This window comes from Drosophila suzukii, chromosome 3 (assembly GCF_043229965.1).
Source record: "Drosophila suzukii chromosome 3, CBGP_Dsuzu_IsoJpt1.0, whole genome shotgun sequence".
NCBI lineage: Eukaryota > Metazoa > Arthropoda > Insecta > Diptera > Drosophilidae > Drosophila > Drosophila suzukii.
In genome coordinates, this window is record NC_092082.1 from 21,943,188 (window position 1) to 21,968,071 (window position 24,884).

The window sequence follows — 24,884 nt, forward strand, 5'->3', positions numbered from 1 at the left end:
TCTACCTTTGTAAAGAACGTCTTTATGTCTATATTCTTTCTAATCATCTATTAAAAATACTATCACAATTATTTTAAAATATTTTTTTTCAATAATCTATGATAATTTATGATGAATTAGGACCTATTAATATTCTTGTTAATGATTTCCTGTCCATCCTTATTAATTCCAATTCAAATTGATTGAATTCACGCAGCACACACATTGATTAAAACTGATATAACTCAGATTAATTAAATTAAACTAATTAAAAAGTTGACAATTTGCTCCAAAAGAGGGATTTTTTCCGTGTAAAGGGCGACAACAAACAGAATTGTAATCATATTTTGTCCGGTTTCGACCCTCCTATAAATTATAAAGCAATTAGCCCAATAAATACCCAACTACATTGGCTAAACAGTGGGTGGAGAAGAGCCCCCAGACAATGCGTTCGGGCTCTTATCTTTCGAGAACCCCTTCTCCGGGCTCCTTGGGCCATTGTCTTTGCCGTTGGCCGCCTTCAAAAACAAACATAACGTTTCCAGTTAATTAAAGTTGCAGTCAAGTGGCCCATTTAGAGTGGGAATCTCGAGCACTTGCTGCTGTTTACATTTGCCAACATCTCGAGCCCCCAATACTTGTGCTTCCAGCGTCTCTATTACACTGCAAATTTGTGTTAATTAATTAAAATTCTCTTGTCCTGCATTTGGCCAACTGACTGGCTGTCAATTGTTTGCTTATGGTCAAAATGACTGCTGGCTAATTTCTTTCCTTGGTTCGACTTCAATTAAGCCAAGTCGGTTGTCCCGATAAGGGGCGAATGTAAGTCAAGTGCAGGAAGTCAAAGACCCCGGGCATTAATGGGTTCAAGCAAACATGCGGCCCAAAGAAAATAAATGTGTAAGTGACTTTTTCACTGATAAAGCCTAACGCAATACAAGTCGGGTTGCCATGGGAATTGATAGTAGTCGGCATTTAAAGAGAATCTTAAAGTAACATACAGACTTGACAAAATTTAAATTGTACTTAAATTGGTCTTAAGGGGCATTGTTTACAAATATATATAGGTTAATAATATACAATAAGAACCACTGACTCTCAAAAAGTGAAAGTCAACATTCCTATATATAATTAACTTTAAAAAACTTTTTTTTAGTTTTTTAATAGGAACACAAGTTAAAGGTTCAAAGTATGAGAACTTTTAATGAGCTTGATTTAAATTGGATTACATGACTTGCAATATCTTTAAGTACAAAAATACTAATACAAACTATAAATATATTCTCTTAATTTATCAAAAAATTGAAGCATTAGAAACTCTTTTTTATATTTGTCTCTACGTGTAAACTTGGTCATTTCTAACACTTTTCTCTTATAAGCCGTTCAGGTGTTGTTTATTTCGAAAAAACTCCAATAAAAACCACCAAAAATGTTCGACTTGGCAACCGAGCAAAGTCAACAGTCAGATGCTAAATACTTTTGACTAACCACACCCCTGGTCTATTGAAGGAAACTTTTTGTTATACATTTTAGCCATACTTTTTTGTAGCAAGCCAATGCCTAGACACGTTTTAGGGTGATCTGTTTAAACAATATGTATTTATTTATATTTATAGAACAGGAATAATTTGAATTGTTGTATATCCCCAGAGCGACTTAAATGTGAATGCGCTTTATTTCTTTGGTGGCATTTTTTCTGGAGAAACGGAGAAGTAAGAAGAGTCTTTATCAAACCGCGAAACGTCACTCACGTAGGCCCAGACAACAGTGCGTATGAGTGACGGGTCGTGACATGGCGCTCGTTTCGGTTCACGGCTGTTTAATTTCCCTTTAATGAGTTGTTTATCTTTGTGTTGTTGCCGTTGCTACCGCCGTCATTGTTGCGGGCATCGCATTGTTATTATTTTAACTGATTTGCCTCCCAATTTGGTGCTGTTGGCCTGAACCACTTATTGTTTTAAGCTGACACTCTTGACTGGTTTGCTGGGTTAAAGGCTTTAAACAGTAAATATATGTTTAATATTTGTTTGCGGCCAAAACCTTTGGGCCACAATTTAAATTCTGTTGCCCCGGGGGATCTGTGTTGATGGACAGGTTAAGTTATGTTAACATTAATCTGCTTCGCCTAACCCTAATTCCCACAAAAATAAAGACTCTACTAGTCAATCAAAAGTCTATAAAGATAACTTTTTAGAGCCGCAATTGCAATTTATAAGCCTATTGTGGGTGATATCAATTAGCAGAAATGCCGAAGTACCAAATAAAGATAAGGTGTTTGAAGACTATGAATGCGTTAAGCCTTTAAAAATAAACCACTTTAATCAGGTCATAAAAATGTTGTTTATAAATATAAAGCCTTAAAATGAGTTATCGGGTGCAAAGTTTTCCGATAAGTTTAAGGTCAATATCTTACCAAAACACTTTGCGAACTGTAATGAAAACGCCTGCTACAATTTTAATCAACTTGCAAATAAAACTTAGCGAGTCGGTAATTAAATTAGGCAGTTCCAAATTGATTGAATTGGCAAATGTAATTAACATTCGCCGTGCTTTACCGGGTTTATTAAAGTGCAAATTGCAACGGCAATGGCGATGCATCATCACCATCAGGGCCAATGTCCACGGAGACTTCAAATCGAATCGAATCAAATCCGACTTTCTCCGCCATTCCCCGAAAAACCGGCGATGGATTCGCATTAAGCCGCTTTATATAATGCAGGAGGGCAAAACACTGACGTCAATACCGAATGGTTTTCACGGCAGACAACAAAGCCGTAAGCTGCTTACGGATGTGTATATGTGCACGTTTAGGATCAAGACTTTAAACATGTATTCCTCTATATGCAAATGGCATTTGTTGTTTTCGATTTGTGGCTAAAATTGAATCGAGCGCGAAATTCGCATAAATATGCTAACTGAGCGAGCCAAAAATGTTGCGCAAATTAGCAGTAGTAACTAAAATGGTATTTCGCATTTGTATTAGTAATGGACGTAATAAGGCAAATACTAATCAGTTGTTGATACTCTGGAGTAGACTGTGAAATACTGTGGATTAGGTGCGGGAATAGGTGAGTTGTAGGTTATAGTAACTAAAAATCATTCTAGAGTTATTCAAAATTATTTTCTATGCTAAGAAAAGATGGTAACACTTTAAAAAAACGTTTACAATGCGGGAATAAGCTTTCAAAGCATTTTAGTTTTTCTTTAAATATAATAAAGCTAAAATAAGGTAAACCTTTTTATAAGAATATAGATCCTTGCTGTAAGCACATACAAATATTTATATAGACGAACTTTATAGAATCAGGATTCACTCTAATTTGCATTTCCCTCTTTGGAAAACAGATTTCTCCGTCAATCAATCAACCCCCAAATAAACACGCATACCCCAATTACCCTTTAATTGCCTTAAATGAATGGCCGCAGAAAACAAAATCCCCGATCCGATGGCCTATTCCCGGTTCCATTCGCTCGACCGCAGGGTTCGAACCAATCGACATGATGCTTCAGTTTATAAGCCACAAAACGTGTTGGATTTGTTTCAATGGCGCTAATTGCTTAATTGAAACTGTTTTTGCATTGGCAAGCAGCAATAGTGGGCTAACTGTAAAGCTATAGACATGTGTTTCGGCCCCATTATGCCACCACCCCCCCATTTTCTCTCTCTGTAGGCGGCATAGCGAAATGTCAATTAGTGTTAGGTTGCTAAAAGCCAAAAAGGCAGCGGCAGCAGTAACACCAATACCGAATCCAATAACAACAAATACCCACTACCAGAATTAGCTTGAACCCTCGCACACGTCAAGCTGTCGTATACGTAATATACACTTTGATTAGCGTTACGTATACGCCACGATGAGCATTCGATTCTGCATTATTCGGCTAGGGAATCAGATGCATGTATGTGCAATATTTTAATTGCAAATTTCCTCCGACTGCTTCATAATTGGGCAGCATATTTCAATAATTGAAGCGCGCTATATTTTTAATTAGTTAAATGCGCGTTTAATTAGCTTTATAAATTATGCACATTCAGCGGTTAGTTGCAGTCGCTGACCCTCTCGCTCCCCCAACTTGGGCCCATCTCCCTCGCACTCCATTGAAGACCTGCGGGAGCTGACTTTGAGCTTTTTTACATTTATGAATATTTGTTTGTTCGACAGAGCGACAGGCCGCATTGTTGTTTCCCCGCTGCTCTGATTTATTTATGCATTTGGCTATATTTTTTTCGCCTTTATTTCCATTTTTAACGCTTTCGACTTTGTTTGTTTGTTTATGTGCCATTTCACTGTCGACGGGAAATGAACTCGAATGCATTTTTTATTTATTAACGATTGCATGATTTATGGATAAATAATTTTTAATGCATTTCATGTGGATGAGGCTTGTCAGCAGGACTTATGAATAAAAATGGTCGCTAACGCCGCAATATCGCGTGGTAAATGTGTAAATCAATTGAGCCAATCGAAGAAAGTCGCATTCCTGGTGTCGTAAAATATTTAACCAGTCAATTATATGGCGCATAGAACATATAATTTACAGTTAATTTGATTTTGCGGTTCTCTGCGCTTTAATCACATTAATTCAGTGCTATTGATAAAAACGGCATTAATTCATTCAGATATTAATGCGGGACTCTAAATTATAAAATCCTTTATCAATTGCATTTCCGATTAAATTGAATATAAACAAATTTAAAGCCCTGAGAACTTTCAAATTAATCTGGTACCCTTTAATTTATTTCGATGACTGTATTTTCGATTCAAATTGTTTGTAAATCTACTGGCTTAATTTTCAATAATCATTAGGTACTTATTCAACATGCTATGATAACTATTAAGCTATGAATTATGTTAAAATTGTCCAAACAGTTAACAATATGAATATAACGTTAAGTTATTAGCTACAGCTTACTTTATACAACTGTGACCATTTATCATGCATACGCACCGTTGGCAATTTAAAATCTTCAAATGCCGCGCGTTCACTTGAGTGTTGGTAAACTTGTCAATGCTCTCCCATTTGCCGTACGCACACCAGCGCAGGTTGCGATGGCGAAGCGGCTCACACACAAAGCAATAAGAGCTGCGCAAACAAATCAACAAAGCCGAACAACAACACAAACACAGCCGCATTTCAAGAGCGCAGAACTTAGAACATCGAGCGGAAACAAACAACAGAAACGAGAGAGCGGAGCGGCTAATATCAACAACAATAAAAACACGTTCAGTTGCAAGTTAACGACCGCAAAAAGAATGCAGAAGAGCAGAAGAAACGCAGCGACAGCAGAGAGACTTAACAAACAAAACAAAAACGGGGGGAGAGAGAGTGAAATGAAAGAGAGTCCATACACAGAAAAAATCTCACTTGGGTTTAAAGATCATTAAAAAAAATCATAAATTAGTTTTTTATTGATTCCTAACTAAACCTAACTTTAAGTATTAATTTTAATATTTATCCTGTCTTTCAATTTGTCTATATATCTATATATTTATTACAAAATATACATCAAAGCTCCTTTTCATTAGAATAACAATTTCCATGTTACTATTTTTTGTAATAATTGCAGTTTTTTACAGTGCTGCTACAGCTAGTATTTTAGTTAAATACACTTTCCGCAGAACTCACATTAATTTTTTAACAGTGCACATCCAGAATAAATTCGATGGCAGGACGTAATTGTATTAGTGGCAAAAGCCGCTGTCGCTGCCTCCGCCTCTGGCGACGTCGCCGTCGGCGCAGCGTGTGGCTTTTATGGGTAGTTTTAAAATTAACCACACCACAGCCCAAAGAAACAGCAGAAACAACAGAAGTCAAAGTCTGAGACTGGAGCGAAATTCAATTAAAAGCCAGCAACATAAAAGTGTAAAAATGCTGACGAGTCGGGTCAAAAACAAAACAAAACAAAAGAGATGGAGGTGGAGGAGGGGAGCGGAGGGGCGGGAGAGCTGGCTTGATCGGCGCACAAACACGAACACACACGCACAACACACCGACTCACCGACTGTACAACGGGGCGTATACTCGTTTTTTTCGGCGCTTTGCTTTCCACAATCGCCAGCCAAAATAATGTGTATACGTACAGTTTTCGCTCGCTTTTTACGCTTTCTACGCCAAAAAACGGCGAGAACAAAAGTCGCCACACTTAATTTGCATATTTTCTCACACACCAACATGCACAACTTCCGTGCACAAGTGTGTGCGCCGTGTCACGTTGACTATCTGGTTGTTTTCCACTTTTTTTTTGTATTTTGGCACAATCTCACAAACAAAGCACGCGGTACCACGCTTCGTATGCGTAATATTGCATTGAAGGCGAGCATGCAGCAAGCTAAATTCTTTTTTCTGCTCATATTTGGCCTCTGTTGTTCGCTGATTTTACATTTTTCTTTGGTTGCGCTTTTGTTTGAAAGCCAGAACTAAATAAATTGTCATTGCTGCGACCAGATGATAAGCATATGGCCGAAACATGCGAAAAGAAATTGGTTTTTGTTTAGACATGAATGCCGGGCGGAATGAAAATGTCACTCCACTCACAAAGGGAGCACAAAAACGAATCAGTTTCATACTTTTATGTAGATTATTCTCACTTCTCTGCAGCTCTATTGTATTTATTTAGTCTAAAATGGTTTTAGTGAATGCGGGCACTACAAATTTTGGTTAGAATATTTTTAAAGTTTAAATGTACTGGGTATAAACGGAAAATTATCTACACACAACAACAAATTTAGGTTAGGTTAGTGGTCCAAAGCCGACGAACTGGCAATTCGACCAACAAAATAGTTACTTTCCCAACGACGAGGTACACACAACTTACCAATTATGGTAGTCTTACTATTAAATATATATATATTATATTATTAATTGTTGTTTATCCGTATTGGTAAATTTTCCCCTAAATTGGTTTGCTTGTATCTTTTGAAAATATTATGCTTATGCCTGAAAGTTTAAAAATATCACATCAAAATTTAGCAATAATATTTGACAAATAAAAAAATATAATTATTATTAAATACCAAAATTGGTTTGCTTGTATCTTTTGAAAATATTATGCTTATGCCTGAAAGTTTAAAAATATCACATCAAAATTTAACAATAACATTTGCCAAACTAAAAAATATAATTATTATTAATACCAAAATTTGGTAATAAAGTAGTAATACATTTTATGACAAATAAGGACTAGAGTTCAACGATCTCTTTTTCACCTGGATCGAGGAATAAATCACTCCCGCCGACTCTCTTACAGTCCCATTTGTCCCGCTTTATTTATCTCTCTTACACATCAACCCCTTGACTGTCCGAAATGAACCGTGTGCAACCCCATTACAAATGACAAACTGCCGCTCGACATTTACTCTCCGGTCGCTCGGACTCTCCGTGGTCCTTGGTCCACCCCAATCCCAATCCGAAACCCAAAACCAATCCTCTCAAGCAATAGTTAGTGCTGAAATATTGACAAAGGCTGCAGCAGCAGCAGCTGCTTCTAGTTGTCCTATGCCATAAACATAAAACTCGCACACCCCCATTTGGAATAATTGCAATTTCGGGGGTTGAAGTATCGTCCCAGGCGCAACAATTTGCAATTGGCATCAAATTAACAACGACAAATGTGAAATTATAAAGTAACGTATATTCATTGGACTCTCTTAGATGCTACAGAATGAGAGAAGCTGCCACAAATTCAATTTACAAAAAATGCGTTCAGTGTATAAAGGAAAAAAACATTGCTGACTTTTTGCAGTGTCTTTTCACTACGCTTACGATTCGAATAATTAAGTAAATATGTTAAAGTAAATGCGTAAAGTACATAAAATAAATATAGTAAGCAGAGTGCTGAGATAGTGCATAATGCTTTCAAAGGGAAAATATAAAAAACTTTTCCCTAGAGCAACTCAAATGCTTGTACATTATAAAGTTAAATCGTATTCATTAAATTATATTTGTTTTGGAATTTGGAGTATATGTTGGAGATTTCGTATAAACTGCATACTAAATGACTTGCAATTGATTTCATGTGTGCTGTGAAATTAAATGAAATTGTGAAATATTCTTCAGTTTGTTCGGTTTATAAATGCGGGGAATGGGGAGGAAATGTTTGCAAATCAAATTCGAATCGTTGTGCGCATTTGTTTATAAATATCATATTTTGCTGATAATGAAGCTCGATAAGATTGAATTGGCCGAGCGTTTGTTTACAAATTATTCATAAAAAACGTTGATTTGGACTTCAATTCGGTTTAAAGGAAATTCGAGATGCAGCATGTGAATTTCAAGATATTTCAGTGGCTTAAAGGTTGCAAACATTTCCCTTACTAACTTACTCACTAGTTATTGGTATTTTTTACATAGTTTAACTTATTTTGTTCACAAAAGTTGCTCTGTCTATAGAAAAATATATATATTTATGGTATTAAACTCTTTGCAGTCTCTTGCTTGATTTTTTTCACATCAAATATCAATATTTCTTTTAAAAAGTAGTCTTTTCTTGTTTTTGTTGGTTATACGTCCTTCACAACATAAAATATTTCCTGGGGTATCCGTCTCCGTATAACCTCAAAATTGATTGGTAAATATATAAATAGAATATATAGAAAATACTTGATCCCTGCTGCAGGATTGCATTATAAATCCAAAAGTGTAAAATTGCGAGGTGTACGCTACGCTAGGGAAATGTCTCCATCATTTCCAAGTACGAGTGGCATCTTAAAAGTAATGAGTAAGAAGTGTTGTTGACCCTGAACTTAAGTCTTTAGATTTCCGCCTGCTGACCCACCACAGTGAAGTAGCTGGTTATCTTGCGGTTTGCCTTTGTCTTGCCATCGGCAGTCGTCGAACTGGACAAGGCGTTCTCCTTCTCCGGCGTGGTTTCCTCATCGTCGTCGGGATTGCGAGCCGGTTCCATTTGCATGGACAACGTGACTTGCACTTGGGCACGCCCAGCTCCCGCATCCGCTGGTAGCTCCTGGCCAGCTACATCGAGTTTGGCCTGTGATGACTCCTCTGGAATTTCTGGCAGAGAACTCAAGCTGCGTTTCAGGTCGTGCAGTAGTTTCTCCTGTGCTGCAATCTTCTGTTGCAGCTTCTCACGTCGCGGACGTCGTGGTGCTGCTTTGGCTTTGGGTTCTTTTTCTTGCTGCTTTGTCGGCACCGGACTCTTTTTACCCGCCTTTGCAGCTCCAGAGGCCTTCTCCTCTTTGCCATGCTCACGCTCCTGGTGCCGCAACAGATTCACTCGGGAGGAGTATCCCCGCTGACAGGCATCGCAGTTGTAGGGCTTTTCACCTGTGTGCCTGCGCATGTGCACCCTCATGTCGATCTTACGGGCGAATCGCTTGTCGCACAACTCACACTGAATGGGTTTATCGCCGAGATGAGTGCGTCGATGGACCACCAGATTTTGACGAGCACGGAACGCCTTTCCGCACAGATCACAGCTGTAGGGCTTTTCGCCCGTGTGAATCCGTACGTGAATGGACAAATCTGAGCTACGTACGAATCCCTTGTTGCACTTGTCGCACTTGTAGCGGCGATCGTTCTTGTGGTGACGCATGTGCAGCGACAAATCCTGCTTGGTGGCCAGTGGCATTGAACAGATCTCGCATTTGTAAGCCTTCTCGGCGCGATGACGCAGTTGGTGTTCCACCAAACGCATCTTCAGCCGGAAAGCTCGGCCACACTGTCCACATACGTATGGTTTTTCTCCGGTATGCAGACGCAGGTGGTCCTGCATTCTCGAGAAACGCTTGAAGGTTTTGCCACAGAAATTACAGGTGTGTATTGCACCGCTTCCATTGCGCTGCGACTCCTCGGATGACTCACGTTTGATTGAAGTGAAGCTCTCGTCCGTTGAGCTGTTGTGGGGCGAAACAGTGGCCGAGGAGTCATCGTCCACCTCCTCCTCATCTTCCTCCTCTTCCTCTTCATCTTTGACTTCCACCACATAGTCCACTTGGTGGCGGCTCTTACGCATGCGCCGCTCGGGGGGCTCGGGCTCCTCCTTTATTTCTTTTTCTTCTAGCGGAATGGGTACGGGAGTGGGGGACTTGCGCTCTTTGCGGCCGCGCTTGCGCTTTGTTGGGATGACAGGTTCCTGTAATAAAAGAGTGTTAATTGGGAGTTCGTTAGGTCAATTAGAGTTAAATCTTACTTCAGCTTGATGCTGCTTATCCTTCTCCGATTTGTCCGACTTTTGCTGTTGCTCTTTCTCTGCCTTTTTCGATTTGGTGGCTTCCTTCGGTTGGGGCTGACCTTGTACTGGAGTTTCCAACTGCTGCTGATGCTCTTTGTCATCTTTTTGGAGTTCATTTTCATCCGTAGCCCGTTGAACAACTTCATTAGGAATGACAAGCTTGTGTTTCTCCGTGTCATCTTTTTCCTCTCGCTCTGGCTCTTGTGAGTCTTTCTCCAGCGGCTGATTCTCCTTGACAGCTTCACCCACCAATTGCTTTTCCTTGCCAGACTTCTCTAGCGACTGCTTTTCCTTCAAATCTTTCTCAAGCGAGTGCTGATCCCTTCCAGACTTCTCCAGTGGCGGATCTCCTCCTGAATCTTTTGCCACCGACTGCTGATCCATTGAATCTTTCTCCGGCGACTGCCCATCGCTTACAGACTTCTCTAGGGGCTGCTCCACAGGTTTCTCTGAGTACTGTGTATCTGCTACAGCTTCCTCAGGCAACTGAAGACATTCTCTCTCTGATTCCTCCGGTTTCGGTTGGTCATTTTCAACTTTATCCGGCTGTGACTCCTCAATACCAATCGTCACCGGCTGCTGCAGCCCATTTTCAGTTCTCTCCTCCAGCTGTTTCGCCTCGTCATTTGATTTGCTTGGCTGCAACGGCTCTGAATCCAACAGCTTTTCCTCCTTTTTTTTCTTCTTCTCCGGCTTCTCCTGCTTCCTCTCCCTGCTCTTCTCCGACTTGAGCTTTCCGTCCCTGATTTTCTCTGGCTTTGTTCGCTTTCTGCCCCTTTTGTTGGTCGTGGGCAGCTTGATGATCATCTTACTGACCTTGGGACTGCTGGTTTTCTTCACCCGCTCAGCTGCAATTTCCGCCACCATGGCGTTGATCATCTCCAGATCTTCCTTGTCGTTGGACACCGTTCTTGGCGGGGTTTCCTTGGCATCCTGCTCGGGTGGGGGAGTTTCCGGTGCTGGTATAGGCAGCTGGAGCTGGGAATTGCCTTTGACCAGAGCCCCCGGAATGGTGACCATGGCCTGCGGGGGGAGATCGCTGGGTTCCTCCTTGGGCACCAGCAGCTTGAAATAACCATGCTGCTGGCTGAGATGCTCCTGAAAGCGTACTTCATCCACAAACTGCGAGTTGCAGGCGATGCACAGCTGCAGCAGGGAATTCCCCTGGACGAGCAACTGGGCACAGGGCTTGAGGTGGCCCATTGCCAGCAGGTCAAGGTTCAGGGAAGGAGTAACTAGTGTTTCTTCAAAGGAAGCCTTGGCCTTACCACGCTTCCTCTTCGGCTTCTCGGCATGCTGCTGTTGGAAGTGTCTGGAGAGGATCAGGCTGTCGGCGTAGTGGTGAGTGCAGCTCGAACAGCTGTAGATGAAGCGGCGTGACTTTTCATCCGCCAGAACTTCGGCGGCCACCAGAGAACCACTGGAAACCAGGGAAGCGATGGACGCACTGGAAGCCTGCGAACTAGTGGAAGCCCGGCGCTTGGGCCTTCCACGTTTGTTTTTGTTTTTGGATTTTCCAGTTTCCCCCAGCTGCTCTGCTTTACCGTTACTGACCTGCGCTTGCTGTGGTTCTTGTTGCTGCTGCCCTTGCTCTTTCTCTGCCTTTTTTGTTGTCTTTGCTGCTTCCTCTTCCACTAGGCGGATGCGCTGCGCTTCCAGCTCCGCCTCGTCCTCGCTGTCGATTTGGAGCACCACATCGTCCGGCAGATCGTCCTCGTCCTCCTCCTCCTCCTCGTCTTCCTCTCCCTCCTCCTCTTCCATTTCAGACTCATCGGACTCGCCGTCGTCGCCGTTTGTTTTCTTCATTGTTTGCAGCGGATTGGGATTTGCAACATTTGCCATTTTCAGCATGTCTGACATGGAACGCTTGCTTTTCTTTTAACAAATCGGAGTGGAATAAAACAGGCAAAAACTCGAAACTGCGGCGCAGCGTTGAGAACACAACCAAATCCACCGACGCCGCTGGAAATTTTTATTTTTCTGCCTCTCTTTCGCTCTCCGCGCTCTCTTTCGCGTTCTTACCCTTGTTTGTGCTTGTGTACGATGCGAGCGTGCAAAAACCGACTGTGGCTGTGTGTGTGTGAGCGTGATCGTTTGCAACACTGTTTGAGCGGGGCAGTGCTGGAAAGCGTCTCTCGTAGGGGTAGTGCTGCAGGTCGAGGGTGCCGCTGGGCGCTAAAATTCAAATAAAAAAAGTCGTTAAATGTGAAATGTTCGAAAAAATCGCAGCTGCTGCCACTAATGCCGTTTTGATAGATATTTGACTTTTGGCGCAGAAGCCGCCAACTAATACTTATTTGTGTATTCCGATCACGCGCTCAATTGGCACGTTTTGCCTTTGCACTTGTTTTTTTTTGTACTTTTCGCCCTCTTTTTTACTATTTTGCGACTGACATAACAGCTAACGTTCATGGGAGTGCAGGAAATTTAGAGTTTTTCAATGTTTTTGATATTAGTTATAATTTATAACAATTCTTATATAATAAAATAATGCTTACAAGTCCAAAAAACTAGTTATTATTAAAACTTGAGTTAAGCCCAATTGTTGTATATACTTCATCAATATAAAAAGTGGGGATTTGATAGAAAACAAAAAACTTAATTAATTATTTTTGTGTACCTACGCTTTAAACTTTGTTGGAAGAGAGTTCCCTGCTCTAATCCTTTTAAAAAAAAATAAACTTTGTAAAAATGCACTTCATAAAATGATGTGCAAAGTCTTAAGAAAGAAACTTTCTTGATTTTAAGCTCCTTTTAATCTCTTACCATAATCCCCTTTGAAGATTCTCCAGCTTTTCTTTTAGAATCTTGGCAGCACTGATTCGCACAAACCCAGACAGTTGAAGCCTATTGTGGCATGCTTTTTTTTGTTGTTAGTGGAGCATACTTTGGCTACATTGTTTGCCCGCATTTTCGCTACGGCGGCAACATGTGCAAAAGTCAATTTGAAAATTGCCGCAACTGCCGCACAACCGCCCAATAGGCAGGAAAAGTGGTACTTTGTGGTTTAAGGCTTGTTTTCCATGGCCCCCACACTGGTGTCCATAAACAACCGACCCAGAACAACCCACCGGGAAGTTGTTTATATTGTTTTTAATAACATTCAGCTCTTCGCACAGGCAGAGGCCAAAGGCACCATGTGTGGCTTGCATTTTATAAATTACACTAACTTTTTTCCCTCTGCCTACGCACGCCGTTTGCATTTTATGTATTAGTTGAACTTTCAGCAAGTTCAATGTGCATAAATCAAATGGTCGAGCAGCAGTTACTCAAATTAAATAAAAGAACTCACATTTTCCGCTGAAATGTTCAGTATTAAATTTCAAACTAACAGAAAGCAGATGAAAATTAATATCTGTATAAAAAAGGAAACCATAGAAGAGTAAAGATGGAAAACAAATTTAAATAATGGAAAATATTAATATTTATTTTTTTTATGAATTTTCTTATTCGTTTTCAAAACACTTTTAAATTAAACAAGATGTATTTAAAAATGTACTTTTTTAAAGATCTAAAGATTTTTGAACTTTTTGAAAATATATAAAAAAATATTTTATTTTTCAATGGTTAGATAAGAAACTCTTTTTAATTTATGAAATTATAACCAGCATATTTAGCACCATTTTCTAAAAACAACCACTTTTAGATATGCAAACTATTACGATTTTTCATCAAAAGATACATATCTCAAGGTTTTATCTCTAAGCCCGGTCTTAAGTAATGTTTTGCCAGTTCAAATTGAATTTGTTGGCCAAAACATAAACAGAGGCTAAATTTGATATACGGTTATATAATTTAGTTTTGGGAAATGCGACTTTCGCGACAGTCCCCCGGCTTTTCCCTTTTTTCAACCGAGGCTGCTGTGGGCGGACAAAAAGAGATAGGATGTAAACGGTACGGGAAATGAAATATTCGCAAACAAATAGACACACTTATTACTTTTTCGTCCTGGATGCGGAATGTTGGATGTTGGATGTTGGATGCTCCTGGCGCGTGTTTCGTTTACTCCGCCGGAAAATGCTGAAGACGTCTTCATGTTGTCGGTTTTGTCCTTTTTATTGTTGTTCTGCCTTCCACTGACAAGCCGCAATTTTTCTTCATTTCTGTTTTCGTGTGCAAGGACCCTCCGAGGACCTTCCCCGAGATGGATGGGTTGTCTTGCTAATAATTTAGCAGTTAGTTTTAATGCGCTACAGTTCCTGACGATGGGACATTTGTCCGGGAAACGCACAAAACGCACGAACATAAAGCGACAAATTTACCGTCGAGCCTATCTGATCCCAACAATATTAACTATGGGTCGGGAACAAGTGGGGAGTTGCAGAAAAGTTGACTTCCAGAATATAACAATTTTTTTGGTAAAACAAGGTAGTTGTGGAACCTTTTAAACACTCATTTATAAATAAAAGGGATGGTAAAACATTAGTTAACAAAAGTTATTCCCAAATGGTAGGCCATTCGAAAGCCTTTGAGCTCGAACTAATGCCATCTTGTCCAGATCCTGGCCCTGGGCAACATCATTTTTCTTGTCTCCGGCTCAAAGAAAACAATGCAATTCTGACATGCGTTTAGTTTAGGGCCTAAAACATTCTTTTCCATTGTTTTCCCTCTTTTACATGCCAGGCCGACACGTGTTTTTGCGATGAAGGCCAAAATGGTATTTGCATGCTCGCTGCTACAAGAGTTTAATTAGTTAAACAAAGAACAGAGGCTGCAGCAGACAGGGCCATAAGTTAGCCGAGTAACCCCTGGCAGACCCAGACCCTGCCCCTTGACATGGATCAGACGCCCAGGATCCACGAGTCCTGTGGGAGGCATAGGTAGCGTTTAGCGCCTGTCTCAACGGTTCCCCTGGATCTTTGTCTGTTTTTCGCCGGCAGCCACAACTTCAAATATAAAGTTTCTGGGGGTTTGGAGCCCCTGAGGCACGAGGAACTTGGGGTCTCTGGATCTTGGGGCAGGCCTAACAGGTGGGGAAAACGGGGCGTCACAGTCATAATAATGTTTCAAGGCCGCTTTGGCCCCAGGCGTAGACATTGGGGAGAAATTTAAACGGCAATTTGGTGCCGTGTTTACCAACCCCAAGGACATGGAGTGGCAGGACGAGGAAGGACGACGAAGGCAGCCTCCAAAAATGTGGGCTGAACTTTTATTTTTGGCTCTCTTTGGTGGGGGGGGGGCATAAACTGCTTACGTGCCTGGCAAGCCTTCGAGCTGGCTCCTGTCTGCCATCCGTCATGCACTGGCAAAAATCCTTAGGTATCACTTTTCAAACTAAGTTACTCTCAAAAAATGTTGTATTTTTGATATGGGTATTTAAATAATACCAAATACTTATGTGTTAATAGTAATATTTTTTTTTACTTCACACTAGAAAATTAATACTAAAAGAGAGTCAAAGTCATTTTTAAAAACTTTTAATATTTGCACTTTATAAAATGTTAATTTTATATAACAATTGGTTTGGCTTTCATTTAATACATACACAATGAGTTAATCAATTGAAATTTAAAATTGCGTTTATAATTTAAATGTATAAATATTTTAAGATTTCTAATTTTTTAAAAGAACCTTACATGATAAACAACTTTCCTAAATTTTTAGAATATTTTGTTTTTCTATTGTTTTAGTCTGATATTAATATTTCATATTAATCATAAGACTACCTTACTATAATAACACAGTACGTTAGTAAGAAAATGGTGATTTTTGAATTAAAAAAAATTTCTTTTTATTCCCAAAAATCTGTTTAGTATTTTTATAGTGTTGGCTAGTTTTTCTGCCAGTGCTTGACACCCAAGAATAGCATTTCCCCTTCCCATTCCTCCCATTTTTTCGGTCTGCTGGCAGGCATGTCGCCATCGCCATCGCCATCGCCATAGCCACTTCCATCGTCCTCTTCCTGGGCACGTCACTTTTGGTTGCTTGAGCTGTGTGTCGTTTGTTTTCTTTTTCTGCTTTGGTGGTTTGGCGCACAAATCCACAAAACGCACAGCGCCCACTCACCCACATCCGCATCCCAGTCTCATCCGCCTCCAAAGGAGACCCCAAAAACTCGAAAACGAAGCCCCAACATAAAGTGTGTTTAACTTTTTTTGCCATTGTGAGAACGCCCAAATATCTCTGGCTTGCCTTAGGTAAAGATGCTCGGTACTTACACAAGGAAAAAATAATATAGGGGAGTATACTATAAAGAAAATGTTTTTGATAAGTATAGTTATATTTATACCCGTTACTCGTAGAGTAAAAGGGTATACTAGATTCGTCGGAAAGTATGTAACAGGCAGAAGGAAGCGTTTCCGACCCCATAAAGTATATATATTCTTGATCAGGATCACTAGCCGAGTCGATCTAGCCATGTCCGTCTGTCCGTCTGTCCGTCTGTCTGTCCGTCCGGATGAACGCTGAGATCTCGGAAACTATGAGAGCTAGGCTATTGAGATTTGGCGTACAGATTCCTGATCTTCTTACGCAGCTCAAGTTTGTTTCAGTAGACTGCCACGCCCACTCTAACGCCCACAAACCGCCCAAAACTGTAACTCCTACAGTTTTGATGCTAGATAGAAAATTGTAACTGAAATGTATTGTTCTCATCAATACCTATCGATTGACCTAAAAAAAAGTTTGCCACGCCCACTTAAACGCCCACAAACCGCGAAAACCTGTGACGCCCACAATTTGCATGCTAGATAAAAAATTTTAACTGAAATGTATTGGTGTCGTCAATACCTATCGATTGATCCAAAAATAATAATGATCCAAAAATTTAACGCCCATAACGCTTAAATCTGTCTACCGCCGGTAGGTGGCGCATTTTAATCTCGCTTTGCTGCTTGCATATCTCCATTTCCCTTTGAGTAACGGGTATCTGATAGTCGAGGTACTCGACTATAGCGTTCTTCCTTGTTTGATCTCTTTTCGTATCTAAACTAAAAACTATACAATAAATTGTGAGGTTCATAAAATTGTATTAGTATTAAACATATACAATATTTCAGGACCTTTTAAATCGTTATAAAAATGTTGTTAATATCCAATTGATTAAGTGAATGCCCTACTTTTATCCCAGTGTAGTTGTAGTTCCAATCCCCATGCAAGTTCTTGTTGTGGACGCTTTGGAGCTTTCACGACCTTTGGCATATTGACTAGTTGGAAATTTCGGCGTCCATTTCGCTGCTGGCTTATAACTTGTGGCGAATATTTTATGCACAACGCACTTACACTTTGGGCTTTGTTTATTTTCGTTTCATCTGGCGAGCGGCTTTCGCTTTTTTATGCGCTGCACTTCATTTTATTGTCGTGCTAAGCTGCGTTTGGGGAATTGAATGCGTATGTCCCGGGGCTCAGGATTATGGGCCCAGACCCAGACAGTTCATCAAGCCGAGTAGTTGTTGGGATGCCAAAAATGGTCCTTTTCGGTTGGGGATGGCCAGTTTACGAGGGAGTGTGGGTTGGCCACTCGAACTAAGGGAGGTCCTTCTTCAAGCAAAAGTAAAAGTCACTTGTTATAAAGTTTGCTTTCCAAATGGCTGACACTTAATTTTCACTTAAAATAAAGTTAATAACGTAAACCAAATTTATAACTTTTGGAATGTATTAAAAACAGGCATGGCTTGATGTCGTAGCGTCCACTTATTTGTACTGATCATAATTCTTTATATTTTGTATATGATATGATTCGAAATTTTCGAATCGAAAGAACTTTTTTTACATACTTTTACAATATTTATTTGCCTAAACAACTTTTCTTACAACTACAACCATTAATCCTACATTTAAATACGGTTAACATTAATGTTATGAATAAACATTAGAAAAGGTCTTAAATATTGCTCTAGATTAATAGTGCAAAATGTTTAACTATTGGATTAGGTTTAAATAAACTTTACGAAAATATTTACTAATGTTTTAAGAAAGCTATAATACTAGAAGCTATAATAACCTTTAGTATACCATTTTTTTGTAATATGTGTTTTCCCTTTAGTTCCGAAACTTAATTGAGTTCAAATTAATCCCCCTGAGTAGTATTAACCGCAACTTAAATAATGATTTTACAAGTGCTGTCGACCTGTCGCAAAATCAAAAGTGAATCCAGCCGACTAAAAACAAGCGTCACGCCCTTGGAGCCATACGTTAAGCTCGTTGTAAGCCGGCCCATAATTAACTAAAGTCAATTGAAAATTACAAAAAGGCTTAGGCGGAATGGAGCCAAGGGGCTGACAGCTCCCCGGGGCGGTCCATATGGCCGGGAAAACCCCACCCAAAAATGAGTTTTCACTTTCATTCCGCCCGCTTTCTTCTATCGGGCATCATCAATTTAATTTCGTAAGCTCACAAAGCGTTGCATAAAAAATGAACGTCCCTTCATGTGGGTGTGAAATGTCGGAAGATGTCGACCCGCAGGCTTTAAATCCCGGTAAAGTATCCAAAAAAGGGTGTGAACCGAAGCGTGTGCCATTTTCAATATTTGCCAGAGCCACCCAGCATGCGGCTAATCTTGAAAATCTTGTACCACGTCACGGGGAAAACGCTTGCCGCCTCAACAGTTCCATGTACTCCATCACGGTGCTGCTGACTCACCTTTTCCGGGGGAAGATCCGAGGTCGTCCATCCCGGGAGCCACATTTATTTGCCCCCTTCTGCCGGACAATTGCAATAAATGTTTCTGTTGCCTACTTTTGAGGGTTGGAGTTGGTAGCAGCCTGCAGTTGGTAGCCTTCGGGGCTTTTACTAGCTTTTAAACGAACAAGCAATCGGTATAAAAATTTCATTTAGATCCGCAGCAGCATCCCCAAAAACTAAAGGTAGCTTTTGGTGGGGGTTGGAGTCGGTTTAAGTGCCACTGTGCCACCGTTGAAAGTCCCAAAGGGCAGCAAAGGGGAATTGATTTGATAATTCTGATTGTTCTTTTTCCTCCGCTCGACTGCCGGAAGTAGCAAGCAGGAATCTGGGGAAATAAAACAAAGGAATGAGCCCGAATAAAACACATAAAAAATGCATTATACATTATTGAGCTAAGGATTTCTATGGAAATAACTATCGGTCGAACAGCATTTTATATGATATTCTATTTGAAACTATACATTTTACCTTAAAATATGATATATTATTAAGGGAGAATTGGTCTGTCGCATTGATACAATTTAAATAAGTGAGCAACAGGGACGGGCGGGCTAAATATCAGTACTCACATTAAAATTAATTCATAAAATAAGTTTTTTTTAAGAAATATAAATACTTTTATAAAAGGAAAGCGATTTTTTGGAATTTTTAAATGGATTATAAATATTTATACAGATTGTTCAAATTAAATTTTAAATAATGAGCTGTAAATAATGTGCAAACCGAAAATACATCATGCTACTATTCAAAATAATAGCTAAAAAATGTATATATATTAACCTCATTTATTATATTTATCCAGTTTATAAAAAAATACACGTATAAATTAAAGATATAATATTTTAAAAGAAGAAAATATTTAACAAATATTTCTTAAGCCCCCGAATAATATATATCGATTAGAATAGAAGAAACTCCGTTACATACTACATATTATACACCTGCAGACTGAACTTCTTTCGCCCTTTACTAATCGGATTATCTGGTTTTTCCTCATGTACCTTTGCAGACCGTGCCAATCACAGCGATCCGACGATTGAGATCTGTCGTCGCTGCCCGCCGGACTACGAGGCGGAGTCGCTGCCCTCCTACACGATTGTCTCCGGACTGCCCACCTACGACGATGCCCTGGAGGAGTTCCGCAAGGCGGGCATCATCCTGACCCCCGCCGTGGTGCCCATCATCAAGATATTCGAGTGCAACGAGACTGGCAAGGAGCAGGCCGTGGGCTACAGCCTGGTGGAGACGAACGCCTCGGGTGGTGGCGACGGTGGGGCGGACAACGTGTCGATAGCCTCCACCACCTGCAACTGCGGCAACTCCTCGCCCACCTCGTCGCTGCCCAGCTACAGTGCCGCCACGGCGGCTGCCTTGGCAGTGGCGGCAGCTGCTCCTCCCCAGGTGATCGAACTGTCGCCGGAACACCTGGCCTCCCTGTCCCAGAAGCGACTCTCCCTGCAGATCTCATTCAATAACTCGGTGCGCCGGCAGTCGCCGCTCAGGAACCATCTACTCAGATCCCGGGCGGTGGGAAATTCCGCCGGAATGGTGCCATCGGAGGGGCCAACTGCGGTTCACGGGTCAGGAGGTCACGGCGGACATGGCGGAGGCGTCACCATCCTGCCCGTCCTGCATCGATCCACTTCCACCATTTCCCTGTCCAACGAACGCCAGTTGCTGGATCAACGTCTCAGGCATTTGCATCATCGCGGTTCCCTCTACTGAGAACCGCATCGAGCATCCCGACTGCCTGACTATTCCTTCCTAAAGGGTATTCCCTACGTTATTCATATCCCAAGAGTTGTTAGTTTTAAGACACAGACACAATAAAAACTTGTTATTTTATGATTGTCTTTGTTTCTTATTTAAAATAAAATTAAGTTTTTAATGTATTGGGTCTTATCTCAACAAGGGAAATTTAAAGAATGGGAACATTGCAGATCAAAACAGTTACCCAATCCTGAAGCGCCAGTTTACAGAACGTTTCAACGTGGTAGATGAATGCTTTTCTCAAAAATGGATGGGGTTCGGTGAATTTAATCTTGGGCGACGGAGAATATTTCGTAAATATTGAGTCCAAAACAAAATTGTATTTAATTTTTACTTTGCGCCCAATAAACTTTCTAATCTCCAGGAAGAAACAACAAAACAAAAGGAGTCCAATTGTTTGGTATCGTATGACTTATGGTAAAAATAGTGTGTTCATACTGGGATTTCTTAAGTTTCAACGCTGTTGAAACGCTTATGGTATTGCTTAAACTGAACTGAAGTGGGTTCCGAATATTACAAAGGTTTAAGTTTTATAAGAATCTAACAAAATATTCCCGCCCTTTTCAACCCTACGAAACTTATTTTGAGTTCCTGATGGATCCCTCCAGTGAAAACCGAAAAAGAATTTATTTTATTCTGAAAGACAAACCAAAACAATTAGAAATGATTTTATGAACGGTTTAGATTAGTTAAAATTCTTTGTTTGAAGACAGTATTTAATAAAATGTTTATTTAGTGGTATAGAATCAGTTAAAAATCAATACAAGCGTGTTAACACATTGGCATTTCTGCTGATAACTATAGAAACCGAAGAAGTTGTTTATGGATATAAAACCCGGCTTTGGTCGGTTTGTTTAGTTCTCTGGGTTTATTTTACAAGCAGCAATGAGCGCCACAACACGTACTGGATTAGTTCCGACGCCCAAGAGGCATGTCAAGTATCTTAAAAAGGTAAGAGTTTAAAATTTGAGACGTTAAAAACCCATATTTGGATTAAGTATTTAAATTATTTTTTTTACATGCCACCCCATATTTCTAGCCCCTGGTAATTTAGTAAAACTCATTACGTATGTTTTTAAAGTTACCCAAATTTACTTTTTGAAAAATAAATTTTTAGTTTAACATGTTAAAGTCTGTTTTCACATGTGCATATTTAACCAAAAGTTGGTTTTAAACCTAGAAAATATTTAGGGTATTCAATTGCGTTGCAAACGTTTGAAAAGTGTAAAAGTGTAAGCAGTTCCGACAACAATTTCCATACAAAATAGTTTTCAAGGCCTACAACACCCCAGCCTATGTATACAAATCTGTTGTATTTGTGTAGAAATAGGGGGTTAATAATGGGAAGGAACTTTATCTAAAATACTAAAAATATACTGAAAAGTTGGGTTAAAACCCATGGTAATGACAGTAAAAGGAAAGGAACAAATTTGAATTTTAAATGCAAAAGAAAAATATTTGTCTTCTGTAAAACAAAATAATTGAATAACAATTTCAATGGAAGAAAAACCCTCAAGGAAGAGAGCCAGGGAGGTCGAAACTAAGCGGTGGTCATAGCCTTCTTCTCACAAAAATTTAAAAGTTAGCTTTCTTTTTTACGTCAATATCCTGCAACGATGTTTTAAAATAGAGGGCGTTCACAATTCTCGTCTGGCAAACTTACAAAGTTTACACTTTTGCAACGCAATTGAATACCCTAATTGTTTATAACTTTTTAAAAACTCACCGATTTTAGGATTATTGATAGATTTTATAAACAATTAAATGGTATATGAAGACATCAATTTAGGGATAATTCCATTTTTATTTGTAGCGACGGAATCAGCATGGCGATGTTTCGCGAATGCCGCTCAAGTTCGAGGCCACGCCCATGCCGCTTTCGCTACGCCCCTTTGGAGGGCTCTTTAACCCCTTTGCCAAGGGATGCTCGGTGCTGTGCAACCATCCAGCTCCTTCTGGGGTTAAGGATGTGATCAATCAGCTGAAGACATCGCTGGCGATTGAGGGCAAGAGTCAGCAGCACGGAAAGCAGGATAAAATTCCCGAAGAGGCGGAACAGCAGCCCCATGAGGACAATATTCCGGAGGATCTGTTCCGGCGATATGCGGAAACGGACTCGCGACCCATGACGCCAACTCCCACGGTGACAAGCATCCACACCAGAACCAGTGCCAGTGCCGGATCCTTCTACCGACGATGCATAACCCCGGAATGGGGAAAACACGAGAACATTAAGAGGAAGAAGATCATATTGGACCTGCGGAGGTCCCACTCCCAGGAAACTCTCTACTGGAAACCCAGTTCGGACCTCACACAAAGTGGCTTGGATGAGGACAAGAAACCCAAGAGCGCGGGGGCCAACGAGGACAAGAAGCCCAAGAGGCAGCCTTCCAACGAGCAGAGGCCCAAATCTTCGCTGGCCACTGCCAATTCGGCTCCAGGAGGAGATGCCTCTAGTGATCTGGAGGCCAAGCCCAAGGGCTGCATCAACGAACACGAACTTAGCGACGAGGATGTGCGCAGGGGCAAGAAACGCAAGAAACTCAAGCCAGCTCAAGGTAGGTAGCCATAAAAAGTTAAGTTTATTACGGGTGGCATGCGGAAGTATATATACTTATATATATATTATAATAACAAAACAAACATAGAACAATTTTATTTTCTTTGCACTCTATTAGTTGAAAAAAAGAGATAACAATACAATATATTACTTTATGTTCAATACAAAATATAATAAATTGCATGATTAAATTTTCGAATATTTAACTAAAGGATATGGAAGGATGACAAATGTAGGAATATTTAACTAGCAAAATATATTTCATATTGAAATTAAAATGTTAAATTAAAAAACTAATACTTTCATATTTAAAACAAATAAAAACCGCAATGAAAATATAAAATATAGCGAACAATTTTTAAATTAAATATGAAATCCTTTGATATACCATGTATTCTTCGAAGTTTTAACTTGGAACTTTTAAGCAAAGTCTATTACTGATTTATTTCTGATACAAGTAATCTGTGTATTTTTCTAATTTTTAATCATTTCTAGCCACTACAACCTTCCACCTGAGTGAGGATCCAGAGACCCAGGTGGCTGCTCTGGGCCCCGATTCACTCAATCCCAGTACCAGACCTAGTTTAATCCCGAATTCCCTCACCTTGCTGCCCAAGGATAAACGGGAGGCAGAACGAGAACCGATCCTCTTAAAGGGAAGTTTTCTCACCGATGAAGCCTTTCAGGCCCTGAAAACCGATTTGGATGTGGATCTAATTGAAAACACATTTGGAAGATATGTAAGCGGGTTTTTAACTATTTGATTACTTCAATATCTCGTAACTATTAATACCATTATTATATATTTACTAAAGCTCAATCGAGCTCTTAGAGAAGCCATTAAATACATGCCACCAAAGCCCAAAACGGTGCCTAAGCCCGTTAAAGATGAAGTTCCTCCAGAAACCACGTCCAAGATGCCGAGAAAGTTCTCCAAATCAGCGACGAGATTCGATGTGCCCATGGATCTTTCTATGCTAAAAAGTCGGTAAATCTAAAACCAATTAAATTCTTAACTTGTATCTTGTTATTCCAATAGATATGACCCCCTGGGACTATTTAAGCAAGTGCGTCTGGGTGTCGCAGCAGAGAAAACAACTATATAAAAGAGTATTTTTAAAGTATTTGAGTCGAATCGAGGAGCCGGAAAGTGAGTTGGCGGCCATGGGAAACGACGAACTGCCGGAATACAAATACAGGGAAAGAACCCTCGTCTGGCAGAGTCTACCGCAAGCTCTAGAGGATGTCCTCGAGTTCCATGGCACCAAGAAAAATGTGCAGGGCACTCTTAGAATGCTGGGTTACGAGCCCGAAGGGTCTGGTGACCTGGACTTTCGAGCCTGGTGCGGAATCGTCTCATTCGCAGAGAGATTGGCACTCGCTGATGAGTCAGGATCGGATGATTCATGCGACGAGTTGGAAAAGGCCGACTTTAACAGCATGGAGCAAATAATGCCAGACTTTGCTGTGCCCGAAAATCTCAAGGAAATTTTCAACATAATTCGCAAGACGCATAAAACTAGGTACTGAATAAAGGATTGAAAAAACAAAGGTTCAACGAACTTTTGTAACTGCAAGCTATAACAAATAAATGTATTGTGTAAAAAATTAATAATTTGTAAGTTTTTATAACCATTAAAATAATATTTTCGAGAATTTTTGCTAGAAGCTTAATAAGCCGGTTTGAACATCGCGGGCTTGAAAAAATACTTTCTGATAAAATATTATTTAATACCAACTACTAAGAAAATGCGATCATAC

General features: G+C 40.2%; 3 protein-coding genes across 5 annotated transcripts in view; 2 read left to right on the forward strand and 1 right to left on the reverse strand.

The window, feature by feature from the left end:
• Nucleotides 1-20,641, forward strand: part of comm3 — a 40,156-nt gene extending 19,515 nt beyond the window's left edge. For all 3 annotated transcript variants that reach the window (XM_017071215.4, XM_036814801.3, XM_036814802.3), the window contains one exon: nucleotides 19,803-20,641. In XM_017071215.4, coding sequence (XP_016926704.4) covers nucleotides 19,803-20,518 — 716 coding nt within the window. In that variant the 3' untranslated portion in view covers nucleotides 20,519-20,641. The remainder of the gene's footprint in view (nucleotides 1-19,802) is intronic.
• Nucleotides 7,593-12,192, reverse strand: Phs (Phaser). The gene is made up of 2 exons (XM_036814800.3): nucleotides 10,130-12,192; nucleotides 7,593-10,072 (listed from the first exon to the last, which is right to left on the reverse strand). Exons 1-2 carry the CDS (start codon nucleotides 12,029-12,031, stop codon nucleotides 8,732-8,734), a joined length of 3,243 nt encoding a protein of 1,080 aa, XP_036670695.3. The 5' UTR covers nucleotides 12,032-12,192; the 3' UTR covers nucleotides 7,593-8,731.
• A 701-nt stretch (nucleotides 20,642-21,342) lies between the features above and the next one.
• Nucleotides 21,343-24,653, forward strand: LOC108015705 (uncharacterized). The gene is made up of 5 exons (XM_036815595.3): nucleotides 21,343-21,514; nucleotides 22,377-23,121; nucleotides 23,619-23,863; nucleotides 23,939-24,107; nucleotides 24,163-24,653. The coding sequence occupies exons 1-5, from the start codon at nucleotides 21,449-21,451 to the stop codon at nucleotides 24,651-24,653; spliced, it is 1,716 nt and encodes a 571-aa protein (XP_036671490.3). The 5' UTR covers nucleotides 21,343-21,448.
• The last annotated feature ends 231 nt before the right edge of the window (nucleotides 24,654-24,884 follow it).

Bases quoted from the DNA above. Each gene is read 5' to 3' on its own strand.
- LOC108015705 (XM_036815595.3), top strand. From the start codon at position 21,449: ATGAGCGCCACAACACGTACTGGATTAGTTCCGACGCCCAAGAGGCAT. The intron at 21,515-22,376 runs GTAAGAGTTTAA...TTTTATTTGTAG, and splicing joins ATGTCAAGTATCTTAAAAAG to CGACGGAATCAGCATGGCGA. The intron at 24,108-24,162 runs GTCGGTAAATCT...TTATTCCAATAG, and splicing joins GGATCTTTCTATGCTAAAAA to ATATGACCCCCTGGGACTAT.
- Phs (XM_036814800.3), bottom strand. From the start codon at position 12,031: ATGTCAGACATGCTGAAAATGGCAAATGTTGCAAATCCCAATCCGCTG. The intron at 10,073-10,129 runs GTAAGATTTAAC...CTTTTATTACAG, and splicing joins ATAAGCAGCATCAAGCTGAA to GAACCTGTCATCCCAACAAA.